Here is a 22,077-nt window from a genome sequence, read left to right as displayed (position 1 = left end):
AACTGAAACCTATAACATGTGTCTTTTAAGGAGCCAGATAGAGGAATTGATATGAACAAGTGATGACTTGGCAGAATGGTTTTTAAGGAATGTATTAAGAGCTTAAAAAGAAGAATAGATGACAGGGTTTTGCTTAGGGTGAATTTCCTGTCTTTAATTCAAATTATAAATATTACCTGTTCCAGTACTTTTTTTGTAAGACTCATTAACAATTGCCATTAAGTGAAGGGGGCAAAAATGGCTCACTCAAACTGACATCACACAGGGTTGGCCCACATGCCAGAATTAAAAAAGGCACAGATTGGCCCCAAAAGTGATCTAGAATAGCACAAAAATCTTTTTCGGCTACAGGAACATACAGTCATACTGGTCTGCAATCTGTCCACATTATGAACTATGTTTATTTGCCCAGGATCTTTTCCATCTTCACCTCCCTTGAAGAACGTTCATGAAAAGTCACACATAACATGAAGTTTTTATAACTCTTTTAAGTATATGGGCTTAGCTGATACCAGTCATTTTCATTTAGCCCAACCTGTGGTGGCTTCCCCATTGATATAGGCAAAGCCAGGAAAGTGTTGCATGTGCTCATATTCAGAATTTCTGCGTGTAGTCAAGGGGGTGTACATGTCGCTAGAATTTCCGTATCTTGTGGAGTGCATGGATGGGCTTGTGTAGCAGGAGTTTGCGGCCGGGACCTCCGGCCAGCGAGGAGTCACCGGTGTGGGATGCAGCCTTGGAGTACTGCTCATCAAACAGGGCTCCATTCTTGATGTTGGGCTGTTGAAAGGGTACTACAATAAAAACAAAGAAAGACAAAAAATCATCTGCCACATACTCAATTTTAAAATAAGGGCTGGTGGTATCACAACTCTGTGTTTGACAAAACCAAAATCATATGAATTACCAGCCCTCCAACAACTAGGTGACATACTGAAGGTGGAATATCAGGTAACTAGTGCATGCAGTCAAACCAAAGTGTCAGGGAAAGTCTTGCAAAGTGGTCACTGCATTTAAATATTGAATTAATTTATCAAAGAGCTTCATGCTGGCAGGTATATCTGCAAGTAGAAAAATAAACTGAATTAATCCAATCTTTTTCCCCCATCTTTTACTTGAAAACTTGGTATTCATTAGAAAACAGGGTATAAAATGCCCCGACTCCCGCTCACTCAATTGAGTTTTGAGGGATGAGAGCAAAAGGATCTTTATCACTGGAAAGGTGCCTTCCTTTTTAAATGTTCACAAGGCATTCTGCCATTTTCTGCAGAAAAATAGTGTGGTTTGGCCTCAGAGTGAGCAGCCAATCGGAGAACTTGTGAAAAGAGGCAGACAGAGGAAGAATCTATCTATTCCCCAGCTGTTCTCAGTGACAGTTGGAAACTAGAAATCAAAGAAGTTTGACAAATGCCTCCCACTAAGGAGAAGATGTCTTGCGGAAAGGATAGGCAGGAAAACAGCTTTTGCCTTCTACAGCCACAGGCTGCCCTGTAAATCGTGCTTATGAGTGCTGGCTTAACATGTATTTATCTTATTGCTGTTTTACCGGAGCAGATCATCTGTGCTGTGCCTAAGAAATGTCCCTCCCTGTTTTGCCCTCCTATTATCCATCTGTGCTGCACAGATGGTTAGTGCCCATGTTGCCCTTGACCAGCCATGTATCTTCAGAGCTTCTACATTTTACACCTCTATACCTTCTCCATCAGAAGTGTCATAATTTAAAATTTCACTATCTTGTATTGTTTGACACTGTGGTATTTCCTTAACTAGAAAGATGTCACCAAGGTAGGACTATTCACCTCTCAGGCACCTTGCAAGCTGCATACCAAAACTTTATACAGCTGAGGACTGTAAAACCCCTTCTCCATATTTTGGAGGGTTGTGGAGAGAAGAGCTGCCATAGTTGTTCCTAGGAGTAACATCTCATCAGTGATTCCCAAAGGGTCTCATTACATCACTCCACTGCAGGGTGGGGCTGGGGTTAACCAGTTGCATCCGTAACTGTTGCATAAGACCAAGGCAATGACCGCAGAAGAGTTTCTGCTGTCTCCCTTCATTCTGCAGCCAGGAAGGCGGCCCCACCTTGGCAAACACATTCAAACAGTTCACAAGCCTCAGGCAGCTCAAAAGCCACACACTGACTGCTTCCAATTAGAGTGGAGAAAGACTATTTTTGACCAACATACTGTAGTTAGTGATTTAGCATATTCCACCGTCTCCTGGCTATACAGGCCAGTTAGCAGATGAGAGGGAAGACATCAAAGCTCTATGATGGCGTTATTTAGCATATACTTCTCATTGTCACAGAGACTGGATTTACCTGTGCAATCAGCTGCTGCAGGCTGGTAAATGGCAGCACCATACTGGAATGTCAACACTTCCAACTGGTACAGCTATCAGAATAAGCTGTATTGGCAACACTGGCAAAAGTCCATACAAGATCATCCAAATTTCCATCTTCACCCCAGAGAAAGGCTTTTCCGTAGGAAAATTCAGTAGAGCTTAGGCACTGACCACAGAAAGCCTTATATTCCTTTGCAGAAGAATCAAGTTTTCAGACTTCTTGGCTTTCCAGAAGCTTTTGTTGAAGATAAAAGCTGCCAGGGCCCAGCAACAATGAAACTCAAGCTCTGAAGTGTTAAATGAGGTCATTTGAATTTAGGATCATGGCTCTCTCCTTTAACTCATTAATTAAGGACAAGGCACTGTCAAAAAACAACCAATCTGCAAATATTCTAAGTAAGCATAAGAGGTTCCAGAAAAAGTTGAATTATTTTCATATTTTTAATATTTAGGATGCTGCTTTTCTGGTCTGCACTGGCATTGCACAGAAGTCATTTTCATGCTAGTGCCTTCACCTGAACATCTTCACGAACAAAGCTCTTGCCATAATGAATATGGAAGAAACAAGTAATCTTGTAATTTGCTATAGCTTCAGAGTTGAATTCGTCTTACCTAACTTTAGTTATCAAAAAGTCAGGCATCTAATAAAAGTGAGTCATCTGTGTTCTGTCTACAGCCACCAGAACAATTTACCAAACCTCAAGATAAATATTTGAGATAGAAGATTAACAGTCCTCAGAAGATGGCTCTTTTCTTCCTCCTGCTACATGATGTAATCCATTAGTTAGGTTGGCTCAAGTTAAATTAAAGTCCTTTTTCCATAGCTGTCATATCTATAGGTTGTTTTTCCTGGATGATCTCAAATGTCCCACTAATGGCTGTATACAAAATGCTTTGAGATAGTAGGACTCAGGACCAGGATGGATCACAGGGAAAAAAACACACCACACAAATAATACATTTTTAACTTTCTATTTTCTGTATGTCATCTGTGGAGCTGCAAGATGTGGTCCAAGCTAGAAACATTCTTCTTTCCGTTCAGTGGTGTTTTACTTGATAGCAGTCATCATGGTCTTTGTCTGTAACACCCATTGATCTATACCTGAAGTCACTGTTGATTCTTGTGTTAAAGAATATACTTACAACAAGATTAATCTTGACTTTTGCCATAATACACCAATTATCATCTGTCTTCTTCCCAATGGAGTAATTGATCTACTCTGTTGTTAACTGAAACAGAAACCTTTGCCATCCTGACTCAGTGCAACTTTCCTTTGAGGTTGTGAAACGGAGGTTGTGACTTATAGCAGGGGAATTACTTGCTTTCATACCCTTTACAAATTCCAAGAGAAAGCCCTGGTTTCTGCTGGGATAATTTGCTACTTGATAACTTATAGACTGCACAATTTTCATCTATGAGCAAGAGGAACAAAATGAACTCTGGGAATATTGTTGCGGGTCTCCTGGTTGTACATGGCATTATGTGGGGAAGCCATATGCCTTTTAGGTAGTTTGGAACCACAAAACCTGTGCTGTTGGGGGAATGAAACTTTGACTCACAGAATGAATTCCAGGGTGCGCTGAGAAGGGAAGATAATCCCCCTCCTATGTGCAGTCAAGAGGCCATGCTAAGGCTTGCTAAGAAGGCAGGGCTAATGGCTGTGCATGAGGGGACAGGATACAGTGTGCTGCTTTTCCTTTTCATCAAGAACACCCGATGCAGCTGTGTTTATGAATGTGTCATGAATGTAAAAAGAATAATTGCTTGAAAATAACATGGACTCTAAATATCTAGTATTTTACAATAAATTCTGTTATGACTGAATGCAAGATGGAAAGTTTTGTAATGGTAGGTCAGCTAATCGCAAATGAGTCAGTGACTTCTTTTTCCCTACAGTGAAGAGACTATTGAAAGACAATATTTTTAAAGTACTCATTGGCCCCTGCCTGACTATTAACTCACCCAATGAAGCATCTATTCAGCCTTGTTGGAGTGTCCAAAGCGTAGCCATCTGGGCGGATGCCTGCCCATGCTGCCTGAATCACCTTTCACACTCTACATCCGGTTTAATGAAGAGTGCTTAAGCATGCTGAACTCAAAACACTGGGGCCTAGTGATCTTTGCCAGATATAAAAGCGACATTTGTTGGAGAGCTCTTGACAGGAAATTACCATTTTCTGGGTTAACTCACACTTGCTGCTGCTGCTGCTGTAAGACCTAGACAAGAAGCTCTTTAAGTCTGGGAGACTTTGTGCAGATTATTGTTATGGCCTTGCCCAAAAATGTAAAATTAATTCAATTCCTTTTAGTATTATTTTAGAAAATACAACATTAAATATGTTCTCATGAAGTGAAGACTGAGTTCCTGCAATGTGAGGGTGGAGAATAATCTATTTATTCTTATCCTCAACTGACTGACTGATTATGCATGGAGGTGAAAGGTGTCTCTGTCCAAACAGCAAAATATTTTCCTTATGAATGAGGTTCTGACTTGATGTTGCATTAGCTCACACTTTTGCAGAATGCTGTAGGTTAATATTGTATGTTAGCCACTACTTTAAAGCTTGCAAATAACTCATATCAGAAATTACAGCAATTGTGAAGAGCTGCCTATAAATTAACCTAATATAAATATGCTTAAAATCTCAAAAAATTATATAATCAAAACTATTGATTGATTGCATCTTTATAACCTTTAATTTGATCCTTTTCTTCACAAATTGAAGCTTATTGAATATTAGTCTGTCATATAGGTTGGGCGAAACTTTCAAGTCAATCTAAGTGATTTTGATACTTTTGGGAGTGGCATTTGGAGCCCTATGAAAACGTTATTTGTTATTATTTACAAAGAAGTTAAGACATCTGTTTCCTGTTGCATTCAATACATAATTACTTCTATTACATTCTAACAACCTCAAGTCCCTTATGATGCCATACAGTTAGGAACAATGATTCTTGTGCATGGGTGGGATTTAGACAGTATTTTCTTCTTCCTGTCATTATTAGCTCTTTGATGACAGAGTGGTTATTGGGAAGGGCCTGCTATTCTTACTGCATTGGTATAGTCACGAGCTTATACTGTGTATCTGCTGGGGAGACAAGAACTTTTCCCGTTTTTTTTTTTTTGTGAAGTAAATGAGCCAGAACAACATGAATGGACACTGAAGCACGGGCTGTGTCTGGGAGATTTCTTTGGCTCCCACACACTGTAACAAAAACCAGTTACGAAGTGCTGCACCCATGTAAATCCTTCTCTAGAGGCATATGCAGGGAAGTAAAGACATGGTTGGGTAGAATTGTGGCATGCAACATTGCACCAAGAAACGGAGTGTTGCGGCAACTCTGGGAAGTAATGGAAGACCACTGCAGTCCTCCAAGCAGTTTAGAAGAGTCAAACACTGATGAAGTTTCTTTAGCTATGGCCCCATACTGTGCTCTGTGCCTCCGAGAGTTGCAGACCCGATCTACCACATGACAGCAGGTTGTACTACTACAGCATTTTCCAGACTGATTTGTTCTATCCAGACCATGGAAGTAAACTATCTTCTTCATAAGCCCATTTTGACAACAGCAAAACAGGAGTGCCAAGCACTTGCTGATACACATGTGCTCCTCCCAGTCCCAGAACCCAGTTGAGGAACAACTGACCCTGGCTGTGCTCCCGAGTGCAAAAGGAGATAGCTTAAAAGTCAGGAGGGTGGGGTGAAGCTTGTCTTTAAGGTGGGAATTGCATCTCAAGAAACAAAAAGTGAAACACTGCTATGATACTTCTATGACTCTCCGTTAAGTACCTCCACCTGAGATACACCATTTGGAGGTGGTTGCTCCATTTTGGAAGTGCAAAGGAAGAAAAGGTAAAACAAAAGGCTCTGTGCAGCGCAGGGTCTAGGAGTGTTCACAGATCTAAGTGGCTGATGTGGCAGCTTCTTGACTGAGTCCCTCCTACCTACTCAGAGATCAGGTTTGCACAGGAAGGCTGGAGGGGAGCTGCAGCTCCAGCAGCTTCCCTGCTCAGCAGAACTGAGAGAACAGGACATTTCCATGCTTCCCAGACAACACCTGCTTTGCAGTGCACATGCAGTCCTGAGATGACTCCTCCATATAGAACATCCATCACAAGAGAAACAGAACAGGTGATAACTCTGAAGTCTGGAAAAGTGACGACAGGAAGGAGGCGAGGGGAATGATGGAGATTTATAATGTCTTCAACAGCCAGAGTAGATAAATAGGGAAAGAATATTCCCTATTCCTCATCATGCAAAAAACATAGGGCACCCAATGCACTTATGAGATAACAGACTTAGAATTAACAAGAGAACATGTTTCATACAACCCACCCCTAAGTCTGTAAGTACAAATGGAGAGCAGTTTGCTACAAAATACAGCAGTCTAACTGTTGCTTCCTACTCTGTATGTCCCTAAGTCAGCTCTTGCCAAAGCCAGTGCAGCTATGCTGGTGAAAGGACCACTCTCTACATACCCTGTTTCTAAGACTTTCCCTCCACACATTCATTTCTGGCCATTGCTGGAGATACGACCTGGATAAATGGACCTACAATATGTTTCACTACAGCCATGCATTAGAGTACTCATACATCTCTCTTGTATGTTTGCCATTTTTTGTACTGTATGTACAGTGATGCACATTCACATGATGTGCATCTTTATATGTTACCAGTTTTATTAAAATACAAACATATATACTGCTGCAGGTTTCTCTAATTACTCTTCCTACTAGAAGAGTGATCCTTGTGGTTTACAAAGAAAAATTACTGCAGCATGGATGTGTTTAAGGAAGAGATAGAATGATACGAACTGAAATATTTATGGATAGCCTGAAAGAGGATTAAGACCTGTCCACCGAGGGTGAAACTTGCTAACAAAAGCTGTGATAAAACCCAGTCAAGTGTTGATCATGGAGGTGGATTAGGTGGTGACATTATCAAGGGGGTACCTTTGACAGAGGTACCTCTCTGCTAGACTCAGCATAGGCTAATAGGAGCACTCAGAAGCTTTTAGACAGAGTTGTCTATTTTCTACCCTGGCATCTGGTACCTAGAATTGCAGAGGCAGAGAACTGATGAAACATAGTGTCAGTATAGATGTGTTTATGTACACACATTACACAGTCTCCTATATGATGTTGGAGTAGTATCATAGGATTGTATGCACTTCTGCATTATGGCTTGGAGAATTAGGTAGTAACAAATCAATCTGTAGATAATTTTTCTTTATTTGTGTGCCAGGCTCCTGGTCAGTAAGCCAAGTCAAGAAATGAGCAATCAGGCCTGGAGTTACAAGGAAGCAACTGTTCCGTGAACTATTCACAGATGCTGATGAAAGGAAAAAAAATATCAGATTAAGACCAAGGTTTGAACAGACTGTCCCTGTCAACAAAAAGACTTTTAGCCATCAGTGGGAATTAGTCAGCCTACACTGCCAGAAGGAGCCTGTTTTAGGCTTATGCTGGGTTAGTAGCTGCAGACATTACTTTAGCAGAACATTTACTCCCCTATAAAGTTTTTTACAAGCCATCTCCTCCATTTTTTTTTTGCCTTCTTGTCCCTCTGTGATCCACTGATCTTTATGAAAATATAAGCTATCAATATTTCTATTTAGCCCAAATTCAGAAGCCACTTATCACATTTCGCTGTGAGCCAAGGTAAGCTCCGCGACTGTCTCAAAGATGAGAAATAACAATAACCTCAAGGATTCTCACCAGCCTGTTATGGAATAGGATGTGAGTGAGCATGCAGCTGTGACACAAGGTGCTTCAGCAGTATCCCCATTAGCAACTACCGCTGTCTCGTTTCCTCTAACACTAACTCATGTTATCTAGAAGTCTCTCACTAACATGGACTTGCCACCGGTCAGATGAGATAGGCTTGGCTTGGGACTCCCACCTTCTGCACTTTTCAAGAGCTGTACCTAGTACAAGTTCTACAGCTGTGAGACTTCTTCCCTAGCACAGTCCCACTGTAAGGCTTCCAATGACAAAACCACAGTAGACTTCCTAAAATAAATACAAAGAATCATCATTGTATTGCCAGGTTGGGATCAACATGCTGTATGTTGGCAAATACAATTTAAAGGGTCACTCATACCCTTCCCTTCACCTTTCCTAGCTGTTCAGTTCCCCACTTCCACCAAATAGAAGTTATTCCCTCCATTCCCTTTGCTCTAATTCCACTCTTTTTTGTTGACGGTTTGTAAATTGTATCTGTGAAATGATCTCTCTTAAAGTTCTACTAAACAAATGAACAAAAAATCAAGCAGGACTCTCTGTTTTTCTATAGAAACATTTCTCTGGGATGTAAAATAGTCTCGAAGTAACTGACCTGATAAAATCTGGAGTAAGTCACTCTTTTCCACAGAAAGAGGTTGGATATGGCATTCTTCAAGACCAAAATACTAAATATATAGCTGCAGCCTCAACTCCACCTTGATTACATGTCACCTGTTTTGGCTCAGACCCCTGTCTGGGACAAGGTTTCTCTCTGAATCCGTGTTTGTAGAGGAGAACTTACCACACACACAGATACTTTTTTTCTTTGGAGTTAATCTCTAGACACTGTCCTAAAGGGCATGATAGAATATTAGCTACAGTTGAGCCAGAGTTCTATATTTGGACTGAATGTAGATTATAACAAAGAGTTCTTTTGAAGAGTAATGGTCAATGCCTCCTCTTCTCAACTGATTATATTACCACAGCCATAACATTGCATCTCCTCCAGTTTCAGTATAGTGGCAGCTGTTGATATATTCATTGCAAATTTGGCTTCTTTTATCTTGACAACATCATGAGTCCTACTGCAATTCCTTGTACCATGTTCCCCTCAGAAAGTCTGCTAGAAAAAGAGTAGTTCTCTAACATCTTATTAGGGACATCTTGTGAAATCGTTTGGTTAAAAGTAGGTAAGAAAGAACTTATCATTGGGGCAGGCATTTTACAGAAGCTCACTTAGCTTTAAAAAGAATGACAGAAAATTCCATATTAAACCATTCAAGACTTTCAGATTATTTTTGAAAGTAAGGTTTCAGTTTGTAGCTCCTTTCAATACAGAATGAGTACACTAATAGGTTTTTATTAGTTGTGTCCTGCTGTGAGATTCCACCTTGGTTTACAAGAAGCATGAGAAAGAACAAGTTGAAAAAATTTTGCTCTCAAGTGTGATCATTAAAGAATAACTGTTCTTCATGGATGTTCAGAACAGTTCAAGAGCTAGCAAAAGAGGAAGAAATGATCTGACATCTGCACTCATAGAGACAGTCTACTACAGTATGAAAAGTATTTGTACAATTTTAATGTATGTTGCTATTTCCATATAACATGTTGTCCAGGACATGAGTAAACTAAAAATGTATCGATCGTGCTTTGCTTTATTTATTTCTTGCTTAACTTGTGCTGTCTATGTAAGTATGATGGACAGTTGTCAGAGGGTCGAAAAAACTCCTTATGCAGGTGATAACATTTCTGAAGAGTAAAAGCCTAATTCTCTGTTTTACAGAGAGAAATGACCTTACAGACCATTTCAGAACCAGCACTCAGGGGTTTTCTGCAGTAAAGGATAAGAGAGAGTAAAGAAAATTGGGAAGCCAATTTTAAGTCAAAAAGTGACTCATTCTGGAAAAAATATTGGGTAAGGCCTGTACTGAAAAAATGAATACAAACCTATCACAGGACACTAATCAAACATTCACTCACTGTTCCTATTGAAGATACAGTGGCTGCAACAAGCCTCAAATAAATCTTGTCACCTCATGTAGTCTGACGGACCAAGGTATGACACAAATGGTTGAGAAGCTGTAGGCTTGTTCCTTCCATAAGCTAAGGAGCCATTGTTGAGCTGGTCGAAATAAGCATATTGGGTTCATATAGGACAGCAGATCTCACAAAGCTCTGAGGAGATCAATACCATTATTTTTTTCTTACAGCTAGGGAAATTTAAGCATAAACAAGACAAATGACTACTCTGAGATTGCCTGGCAGACTGATGCCAAAGACCAGAATGAGATGCATGTTTTGCGTGCTCTAGTCCAAAGCACTATCAAATTCGCATCTTTGCATCTGGTATGAAACTATTGCAGTCCAGTTAAGCATAGTGGTCCCTAATATAGTTGTATAAATTTCCAGTAGATAATGCATAAAAACTGCCATGTGGGTGGAATACCCCAAATGCCATCATCTCTTACCTGTACTCACCTTTTAAAAATCTTCCAGCAGAGAGCCCAGAGAGCAGCTTCCTACACTGAGGAAGCATCAGTTGCATGATGTACTAAAGTCCTCCTACAGCGGTATTACTTTTGAACTGTTGTCAAATATAATCTTCACACTTAATTTGTGCTGGTTCCTACTGGCTCAGTTTTGTGAAGTGACATAGTCCTGAAATAGTTACTGACATAATTTCTCAGCATTATAGCAGGAGACTATAGCATTAAACAGAACCTCTTTGCAGTGGCATCCTGAAGTTATTCAAACTATATGCAGAACTCACATTTTTTGGCAAATTGCTAAACACTTGTGTTCTCAAAAGCAGAGGCCTCAGAAGAATTCACTATGGCCTCTGCGTCTTCTTTCAGCTATATGAAAACACTTTTATTCCTTGTTAGGAATCTCTTGTTGTTCCCAACACTGAAGAAACGTACAACTAATTATATTCATTTTTGTTCTACCTACTCCATAACACAGAAACACTTTCCATGATCCAGACTGCTGGATTTTAGAATTAGTACTTTAAATCCACAATCTAAAGGTACTTCTGATAAAAGAATCTCCACCAAAATGAACAAATATCTAAGTAATATGAGAAAAGAAAAAAATTAGGGACCCTCAATGACTAGATTGATGACAGCTTATTGATTCAGACAGCTAATATGCTGATAATTTTACAAGCACATCTTCACTTAAAACGTTATAGAAAGCATTGTCAGTAATAAATCCAACTTACCTGCGAAGAGCTTCTGTGGTAAGCTGAGTAGTGAAGTGGTCCAGAGATAGCAGTGTCGTGTGGTAAGGTTGGATACTGACTCTGCATTGGATGTGGATGCTGGTTGCTGTAGCTACCGTAGTTGTAACTTCCTGTGTATCTAAAATCCGTTTTAAAACTCTATTTAGTATGCATAATAATTGTATTCCCACTAATAAATCTAGGACTTTCATGGAACATACATTTGCACCTTTTGAATAGGAGAATGATATTTTAAATAACCTTTTAAAAAAAGATATTTCCCAGCTCAGTTAGGAAGCAGATGCCACTTAGTGAAATTACATGTTCAGTACAACAACAGATAGAGACACTCAACATTTTCTGTGACTAGTTTTAAATTGCTGACTCATTTGTGCATTTTCTAAGGAGAAAGTGTCTTTCACTTTTATTATTATTTTATTGCCATGTTCCTAGTAAATTGCTATCCAGGCTGAGGAAGTATGGTAATATTTGACTTAAAGAACTACACTGGAGTTCAGCTACCTCCTTGCACTGGGGTCAGATGTTCCTTTTATGGGAGGGAGAGAGCTGTATTAATTTGCACCTGAAGCATACAGCCTGAAGCATACAATGGACAGCTTTAGCACAGCTGACTTGAGAATAGAGTGGGATTTGAGAATGGAGAACTTGCCTACTTCCATGTTTTTATCCCAACCCCTTGTCTAGGGACAGCGGGGGTAAAGAAGTTTCCTTAGCCATAAGAAACCGCAGCATCAATGTTTGTTGGCCACCATTATTTGTGCCATTCACTAGCAGAAGATGCATGTACACTTTCAGCAACCTCCCATCTTTGTGTAGCCATGCAAACATTTGATCCTAATTCAGCACAGAAGTTCAAAGGTTCTTAAAATAATGCTATTGAAAAATAGAATCATAGAATGGGTTGGGTTGAGACGGAACTTAAAGACCACCCAGTTCCAACCCCCCTGCCATGGACAGGGACACATTCTACCAAACCAGGTTTCTCAAAGCCCCATCCAACCTGGCCTTGAGCACTTCCAGGGATGGGGCATCCACAGCTTCTCTGGGAAACCTGTTCCAGTGTTCTGCCACCTTCACAGTAAAGCATTTCTTACTAATACCTAATCAAACCTCTACTCTCTTTCATTTTAAAACCATTACCCCCCCCCTATCAATACACTCTGATAAAAACTCCCTCCCTGTCTTTCCTGTAGGCCCCCTTCAAGTACTGGAAGACTGCTATAATGTCTCCCCAGAGCTTCCTCTTCTCTAGGCTAAACAATCCCAGCTGTCTCAGCCTGTGCCCATATGGCAGGTGTTCCAGCCCCCGATCACTTTTGTGGTCCTCCTCTGGACTTGCTCAATGAAACATGATGGAACACAAATGTTGATAAACAAACAAACAAGGTAACCAATTCAGTGTGTTCAAAAGAAGATGGCTATTTGTACAGATTTACTCTTTTTCTGGAAAGTTCATTGCAATTTTTACACTAGGTACAGTTTAAACTTCTGTTATCCTTTTGATCTTACGAAGGTATTCTAGAGTTACCATGTCATGTCTTATACCAGACAATCCAGCAGATTCAAAATTAAAGCAAAGCGCCCCTTCTAAAAACATTTTCAGGACATAAGGCCTTACGTCCACCATCATTGTTCAACATTCAGCTCTCATTTTTACATTCACTTGGGTTTAGCTGTAAGTACAAATGGTTTCCATAATCTACCTCAGATGAACTGGTGATCACATAACATGACTTTGGTAGTCTTTCTGTGGCAAGCAGGGGAGAGACAAATAGCTATGTTACGAAGCTGTTGCACACTGTAGTAGGCAAACATCTTGTTTGCCTTGTTCAACACAGCAGACTGTTAAAATCTGTAACAGATGCTTTTGGGGTCTGCATAAGCCTGACATTCACAGTGCAGCCTTCTCTGCTTAAAGAAGATGATCATCTGTCCATTCCCTCCGGTAGCCCACGGTGCCCTTGGACTCCCAAACAAAACCAACTCCTGTAAGGCAGTGTTTGCACTTCATGCTTTTTCTATTCATTAAGGACGCCATGTGCTAGTCTGGAAGCAATTGATTTTCTCTCCTTCTTTCAAACACATCACTTTTTACTAAACTATAGCACTTTAATTCACTTGAGCATGGAGTTGATAAAGTTTCTTATCATAATCTCTATTGTGTACTTTTCCTTCAGGAAGATTCCTCTTTCTTCTGTTAGGAAAATTCCAGGTATGCTGCGTGGCTAAGAGTCTGCATTTAGTGTGACATTCACCTACAGCAGGGGAAGAGCTTGTGGCCCCCATACTGCTTATGTGCTCTGCTGGGCCCTTTGGCATGGGAGTAAGGCTGGGTCTTTGCAGCTATGGCAGCTGCTTGCTCCATTTCTCTCTTCTCCAGAAACCTGGAAATCTTAGTGCAGACTTTGATTTTACTCTCTTTCTTTCCAGGGCAGCCATTTGTTTGACTCTTGCATACAAGGTCTCTCATTTTTTTCTTTTCCTCTCTGAAGAGATGGTTCTTTAATGCTTTTAAACAAGCTCTGTATTGAATCTGTGACTGTACCTTCCATAAGAACTATATAATGAATCTTGTGCTTCAAAACACCAAGGGTGAAGTCACTGGATTTCTCTGCAAACATTTCTTCAGGAACATCTCTCTATCAGCCTGTCACATTAGACTCAGATCCTATAAAAACTGAAATACCAATGTGCTGATTTTGCTGTAGATACAAAATATGTACAAATTGTAATGATTCAGAAAAAATTTAATAGTACTATATAGAGGGCAAATGAGATCAGGAAATCATTGTGATAGAAGCCATGCAAACACAGATTCACAGAGAGGCCCTATCCCTATCAGCTTACAAACTCGATTCCAGACAAGAAAGCAGATGTCACTGAAATGTTTAGAAGCATGACCAAAATGTTTCTATTCAAGTGTCACAAATGAAATCAAATGGCAAAAGAGGCCAGGTTGTAGCATTCTTTGTTGCCTTTCTGAAAAGTTGATTCACCTAGATTGAAAGAGATTCCTTTAGGAACAATGAATTCTCACATATGTGTGCACGTATCTATTATACATACACAGCCTTACTGTGGTCTGTTCCAATTCTTGCATCCTGTTAGCTCCCAAACCTCCCTGTTGCTCTGCTTCCACCAAGCAGTCATACTGCTGTATAGAAGAGATGTTCCATATCTCCATATCCAGGTCTTTCCAGTAAGGGCTTAGCAGTGACATTCAAACAGTTATCTAAACCTGACCACATCCAAGAGGGAAGGAGACGCAGGGTTCAAATTAATCTACTGTTACCCTTCCAAACAACATACAGTCTTCCACACTACAAAAGCACTTCTGCAAGGTTAATGAGTATGCAATGAGACTGGAACTCAGTAAAGTCTTTTGAACCTCTTGGATCATGTCAGTACTTGGGCATTTACTAATCTTGCTATGAGCCTCGCTCTTCCCCATTGATTATTTTGCAGTTGTTTCTTTTTAGTTACAGATTTCTATGAGTTATGCACTCAAATGAGGCACAGAAGAAGTTTTGCTTGATGAAAAGAGCACTGAGAGATTTAGTTGGAGTGACTGAAGTTTTCCAAGATCAAATAATGTTACATAAATTTCTACTGTAATTATTTTAATTGAGAGCCTTGAGCAAATTTTGGTGATGGAGATGGGCTTAGAATATTAAGGTGAAAATGTAGCTTTTTCTCCAAACTTTGGGCATCTTTTCTGCAGGTCTAAAAGTAGTCATAGAATCACTGAATCATTGAGGTTGGAAGGGACCTGTGAAGATTGTCTAGTCTAACCTCCTCTGCACAAAGCAGGATCCACTAGAGCAGGCTGCCCAGGATTGTGTCCAGATGGAGTTTGTATACCAGCAAGGATGGAGACTCCATAGCCTTTCTGGGCCACCCATTCCAGTGTTTGATCACACTTAAAATACCAAAGTTTTTTGTTTATGTTTAAACATATTTTTTTGTATTTCTATTTGTGCCCATTGTCTCATGTCCTGTCAGTAAATACCACTGAGAAGAATCTGTCTCCATCTTCTTTACACCCCCCAGCAGGTATTTATACACATTGAGAAGACCCTCCGTGAGCCTTCTCTGCCTGATGCTAAACAACTCTAGCTCTTTCAGCCTGTCTTTGCATGACAGATGCTCCAGTCCTGTAACCATCTAAGTGGCCCTTTTCTGGACTTAATCCAGTATGCCTGTGCCTGTCTTGTACTGGGGAGCACAGAATTGGATCCAGATGTGGTCTTAGCAGTGCTGAGAAGAGAAGGATCACCCCTCCTGAGACATGGTATAGTAGGGTCATTCTTTGAGCACATCTAGCCTTTGGGACAGAATATGGCACAGGAAAACAGGAATCAGAGAAGAAATCCACTAAAGCCTTCTCTTTTATAAAATATTCTCCAGGCCTACTGTGTTTCTAAATAGATGAGACTTAAAACATGAGATGAGATAAAAAACATGCGATTATAAAAGTGAGACATAATATAATCATACAACAGTAGCCCAAAGAATAACGATACTAGCATCTTTGCAATACAGACTTACTACATCAAGAAACAGATTTCACTGTATTTCCAAAAAAAACCCTAAGCATAAGTTCAGCCAGAACCCACAAAAAAACCCCAAAAAACAGGATACGGGGAAGTTACTTACCCATGTTCTTCTCTGTGGGGATAAACAGGTATCCGGTGTGTGACAGATGATGATGGTACGTGTGGACTTCTCATGCAGGGCAACTGTTGGGAATTTTCAGCAGGTGACCCAGCAGCTGTTGTCACAGTGTAAGTGAGTGACCACGTATAGGATTGCATAGCCCCTGCAGACAAACAAGCATTAAAGGAACAGAGCTAACGTGCTGTCATCCATAGAAGTGTTATGCTTTGAGATAGTTACAGGAAAGCAACCTAGCAGGCAATGATAATGGAAACAGCATCAACACAAATGAACAAAAGTCATATCTGAGGCATATATAAACATACCAAATCAGCCGGAGTGTGCAAAGATCCAGAGGTAAGAGACGTATCTCCAATGGCTCAGACTGTGAACTTTCAGTGTGGTGTGGAAATCATTTTATAGGAAAAAGTGGGGTAGGTCTTAGAAATGAAGGAACACCAGCACTAATATTTGTCAGGCATGATGCACCAAACCCTGAGGTCTCTCTTACACCAAGTGGGCTGCTGGCCTGTTTAGCTCTGAGGCTGATCAGGCCGGGACTGAGACAGGAACTACAATCAGAACAATGAAGGACTAGCAAAAATGGGTGTTATGCAAATGAATTTACTAAATCCTTTTGCAGTACCTGTTCCACCCAACTAGGTACCAGCCTTTGTATTGGCAACACAGTGGTAGATCTCCAAATTACAACAAATATATAGACAGAAATTGTCTAGCCGTTTTCTTCTCACAAATAATGTTTCTTTCTTCTTTTGAGGTGACAGGGACTGGACTTAATTTAGTTTTTCATGTAGAGCATTTGTGGGAAGAGCAAAGCAAAGAAGTGGGTTTTCCATTTTGCTTGGAAGGTGCTGAGTTTTTTAATCATCCTGATCCCTTCCAGGCAGGAACTCCAGATTCATGAGCCAGCTGCTGAGAAACCTTTGTCCTTTGCACACACCCCTTTCACTCAGGAGGCTGACAGATCCATTGTTCCAGTATAACATAGCTCTTGCTGGAGGTCATGACCATACTGGCTGAGATTACCCTGCAAATGAGGACCAGAACACTGAATTTAACCCAATGTGAACACTAGTTTGGGGGTCTCTGGGCTCTCTTGACTCTTTTTCACTAGCTAAAAGGAATTGCAGGAGGTGATTCATTTTTTTCAGTGCAGATTCTAGGACTTCCTGTAGTATGAAAGGGCCTAATTCAGAGAGGGAAATGATTGTATTACCAGGTTTGTGTCCACTCCATGGCTTTGGGGAATGCAAATCCTATCTCAGATGTGTATAATTTTCTTCAGGTGTGTGTGATTGTATTTGGCAAAATCAGACAAATTTTTTTAAATGGGAAATGCTTGATTCTGGGACTGAAGAAAGGCATTCTGAGCTTCACAAGGCAAGTCCAGCTTGAAATACTCCAGCAGGGTGTGATTTGGTGCTTTTATAGTAGAAATATCTTTGGATCTGTTATGGCCAAGGATATTTGTGCTAGGTCTGTTTTCATGTGCCTGCATTTTCTGTCACTGACTTGAATTCTCAGTCTTCCATCTCCTCCCATTGCAGAGGACCACTGATATCCCTGAGACTGAAGAGAAGCTAGCCCATCAGTGTTGCTGTGGATATAAGCAGTCATAGTTCCTTGAGTAGAGGAAAATGTTTAAGGAAGCCTACCTTACTAGAAAATACAGTTTAAGTGGAAGGGGCCAAAACTACTTATGTGGTCACCAAATGGTTGCATTTGAAAATAAGAGAAAAATCATTTTAATGATATCAACAATTTGTCTGCAGAATATTTTGGTGAAACATTTCAATTTCAAAAGGTCAACATATTTTTCAAAAGAGGCTTAAATTTAAAAGGCAGAAACAAAGAGAAAAGAAGGACAACAAAGATGGTGAAAAAAACCCCAAATACTTACTTATTTTTAGGTAACTTTACTGATTTTTTTTCAGTTTTAAAATTCACCATAAAACAAAAGTTTTACTTTGACCTGCTTTCTTTGTTCCAAGAAAAAATTGGCCATTGACCCAAAAATCTCATGACTTTCCTATCTCTAACAAGAAGTGGTAATAACAGGGCCAGAAGATCCTCTGCATTTTACCAAATATGGTTGATTTGACTGGCCCCAGCCATTCTGACAGCCTCCTTTTCTTTTTTTTTTTTTTAAATATGAGGAAACTTATCTCCATCTGAGGAAAATGAGTTAGTCCAGGACAGCAAGTTGTTTCATGTGCTCCCTGTGGGAATTCAGACTCCTTAGATGAGAGGACTTGGCTACTCCTGGCATTCAAGTCTAACTGGCAGCCACCTCACTTCAATTTTAAAATAAATGTTTAAGGTGTAACATGCTTTGGTCCTGTCCAGATAACACAGAAACAAATACAGAGAATATGTCTTGCACTGAGTTGTGAATATCTTTGTTTAATTTTCTTAACCAAGAATTGTCCGAGGTACTACAGGGTAGTACTTCACATAGCTACAGCTGCTCCAGGAAATACTAACTTTTCTTTTGGAGGTTATGGTTTAGAAACAAATGTAGGTTGGGTTTTGCTCTGGATTTACAGCATGACAGAAAGCAGTTCAAATATTTTTTTCAGGGTGTTCTTGGGAACCTACAGTTGCCTCACTTCTCTTTGCCTTTGTGGAAGGGATGCTGTTCTTTTCAGTGACCTAGTCACAAAGACAAAGAGGAAGGGTAGAAGATGTCATCAGATTTGCGGACTGTGTGTATGTATGTATCGGGTCAGCCAAGATACTGCCAACATTGTGGTTGGTAGAAAAGGAGGAGTGAGATAAGTCTGAAAGTTTTTCATAGTTAGCTTTTTAATACCTGCCTATGTCTCAGTCCTATATGATTAATTTCCTCAGCTGGATGCAGAATTGAACTCCAGGAGATGAAGTCTCTTTTAGATATGACTGAACCCAACTGAACTGCTTTCTGAAATAAGGAAAAACAATAGTGATTGAGCAACATTTTGCTCTGCTTTGTGTTCTGAACATGCAGGGCTTGATTAAAATAGGGAAATTAATTTATTATCACTGCTTTTTCTTTTTTAATGAAAAATTTGATTTTGAGCATACTAACCAAAAGGCCATCTGACCCGTAAGAGAGCCAAGTATAAATGGAACTGCTATCAGTCCAAGAACAGCCCTGTTGTTATTGGTGTCATCATGTACACCAGTGGAGAAAGAAACAAAAGTTGCTTCATGATGCTGCATATTACATTTGCTTTATGCTGGAGTAAGTGACCACCCAGGTACAAGCAAGATGCTTACAGCACTGTGTATCATGTCTGGATAGTAAGCAATACTGTCAACTCAAGGAATCAGAAATCTGGAGTCAGACCCCCATTCTGCCCCCACACAACAAAGAAATTACCTTAACTACCAGCTTCAGGGGAAAAAAAAAAAAAAAAAAAAAAAAAGAACCCTTCCATTTGGAAGGGGAGAATTAACTTTTGAAACTGGAACCTTTGACTTTTACACTCTATAGCTGTAAGAACTGAATTCTGTTGAACAAGAGCTGATTTTCTCATATATTCATATGAGTCCAGGAGCTGAAGCTTTAGGAAAAGAACACAAATTTGTTCTACTTACACACACAATTATAAGAGGTGCTAGCTCTGTGCAAGCGTCTCCTGTGCCATATTCCCAGAACTCTAATACCTAGCTTAGACTTGGAAAAACAGTGACCTTAAATGACTATTGCTGACCTGCAGACTTATTTCACACGTACATTTTTTGAAACCAAACAGTAAACTGCATAGATTATTTTACCAGCATATTAGGAACTACTTACAATTCAGAGTTCATTTTGTGTTGTCTAAAAAGCACTGCATTGGCAAATGAATAATCACAGCTTTAAGAGTGGCTTTAAGAGAGAATAGCTTAGTTAGATAGCCATATAGCTATCACTTTTATTACAATATTGTTGCAGTTTGAACAATCATTAAACTGGCCTTTGTGATTTGGACAGGATGGAGACTAATTATCCTTTTAAATGTCTAGTAACTTAACAAAAAGTTTTAAATAAAATGTTAGCTGAGCCATGCCAGATGTTCTACCGCAGAATGTTATCAATAGGATTCACCTTTCTTTTGCTCAGTATCATGTCATTGCAACAGTTTAATTTGCTGGTTTTGTACTGATCACTGACTGAAGGCAAAAAGGTTAAAATGTAAGTTTAATAGTTAACTTTTATTGCTAATGCCACAAGCAAGAAAGAGTTAATGATGCCTTAAACTGGGAAACTGAGAGCTAGTGGTAACCAATGGAACTAGTTCTCAAGATCTGCAAAGCATTTGCAGAGTTTTACATTTACTTCATAAAAGACACATAAGAAAATCAAGAGTGCACTTTAAAATATCTCTCCAGAACAGAAGCTTCTGTTCCAAAATATTCTATATATTAATGCCACAAATCTGTATATGGAATACAGCAACACATCTTCAGCACCCCTATTTTAAAATAGAGCAATTTCCTATAGCTGAAACATGGTTGTTATTTTGTATTGCTTTATGTGAATGAACCTTGCCTTCCATGATGTAATGGTCAGCAAACTAAAAAGGCGATTGGTTCATCTACACGGAAACAGAGGTATTACTAATTGCCCAAATTAAGACCAGGAAATACATACTTACATTTAATCTTAACCAGACCACTATTTGCATTGACAAATTTGGTTTGTGCTAGGCAAAAATTATTTTCATACTTGCAAAAGTGAGATTGCACCAGACTGCAAGAATAAAATCCAATTCAGCCAGACAGAAGGTTTTAAAACAACTTAAAAATGAAAAGCTAGAAAAATCAGAGCTAAACAAATCAGAAATGGCTTTCTTGCCTAAGAAGTTCTGCTATGGGAACAACTACATCAAGTTCTACTGCCTGTACTGTGGGAGTAGGTCCTTCAACTATTGTTCCCAATAGTTCCTGGGTTTGGCTTGAGACTTCACACTAGCAGACCTTGGCCTTACCAGGACATAAAAAATTAGAGGGAGAGAATAAAACAGACATAATAAAATAATAAAAAAATGAAAACAAAAAGGAATTTTATTTGTAATGTTTGTGTGAGTCCAATTCCTTGCATTACTGGTGGGATTCAGGAAGGATACATAAGATCCATGCAATTCCCAGGTGTGCTCAGATCTGTGCCTAAGTCAAGTGAGCTGAAGGTGGAAGCTCAGGTAGCTGACAACTGGGCTATTATATAACTATGGAATAAGCTTTGGGTTAATAGATATGATAGTCACATAGAGTTACGCATAGAGTTACAAGTCCCTCAAATCTCCATTCCTGTGAATGCCACTGGAGAGCACACAGTTCCCTACTTTTCAATCTTTTACTGCTGGGTACAGTTCTGCATCATACGAAGTTCTGGTTATAACATCACAATGATCCCATTGGGCCACAGATCAAGTTACCCAGAAAATCAATATTTCAGCAAGACTCAAACATATACACCACCTCCACTGTCGCCTGATCTGAAGCAGTGTGCCCACTTGCCATGTCTAGAAATCATGTGCCTCGTTAACTGTTCTGGGGGTTATACCAACCTATTTCCCTCCTAAATATTGTATTGTCTCCAACAATGAGAAAATGTTAAGTTTTGATGTAGGGACAAATGTTTTTAAATCTCTTTCCACCACAACTATGCATTGTGCTTCCCTGTGGTGCCTTTGAAAACATGAAAAACATTTGTCAGAAAGATTTATTAGTCCTTTAGCCACTGCCAAATTCTCCAGTGTGGTAAATCATCACTTTCTGACATTCTTTCAAGAAGGTTTTGTAAGTTTTCTAGTACATCTCAAAAGTGATCGTTTCCACATTCTGATTATACACCCTTTTCACTGAGGAGCAGCAAAGCTGGAATTTCACTGCCTGGAACGCCTTCTGAAAATCATTCACATTCCTGCCTTTTTTTCCATGAGCTAAGAAAACACTGTCTTTTGATCATACAGACAGACTGTCCCGCCCACAACCAAAAGGTAGCGAGTTTTACATTAGAGTACAGAGGATGGTTGCCCATTGGTATAGACCAAACAAGAAGCCAGTTTTGTGCTTATTGTTTTCTTTCAAACCTGCCCACAAGTTGAATACTTTTAAGCA

At 39.7% G+C, this 22,077-nt stretch overlaps 1 protein-coding gene across 1 annotated transcript in view; it reads right to left on the bottom strand.

Moving 5' to 3' along the window:
• Positions 1–521: 521 nt before the first annotated feature.
• RFX4 (regulatory factor X4) overlaps positions 522–22,077 on the bottom strand; it is a 78,650-nt gene continuing 57,094 nt past the window's right edge. The window contains exons 17-19 of the mRNA XM_040595045.1: positions 15,970–16,132; positions 11,293–11,431; positions 522–794 (exon numbers count right to left, since the gene is read on the bottom strand). Coding sequence (XP_040450979.1) covers positions 522–794; positions 11,293–11,431; positions 15,970–16,132 — 575 coding nt within the window. The remainder of the gene's footprint in view (positions 795–11,292; positions 11,432–15,969; positions 16,133–22,077) is intronic.

The sequence above is a fragment of the Falco naumanni genome, chromosome 5, assembly GCF_017639655.2.
Source record: "Falco naumanni isolate bFalNau1 chromosome 5, bFalNau1.pat, whole genome shotgun sequence".
Taxonomy (NCBI): domain Eukaryota; kingdom Metazoa; phylum Chordata; class Aves; order Falconiformes; family Falconidae; genus Falco; species Falco naumanni.
This window is presented reverse-complemented; position numbering and strand designations above follow the sequence as displayed.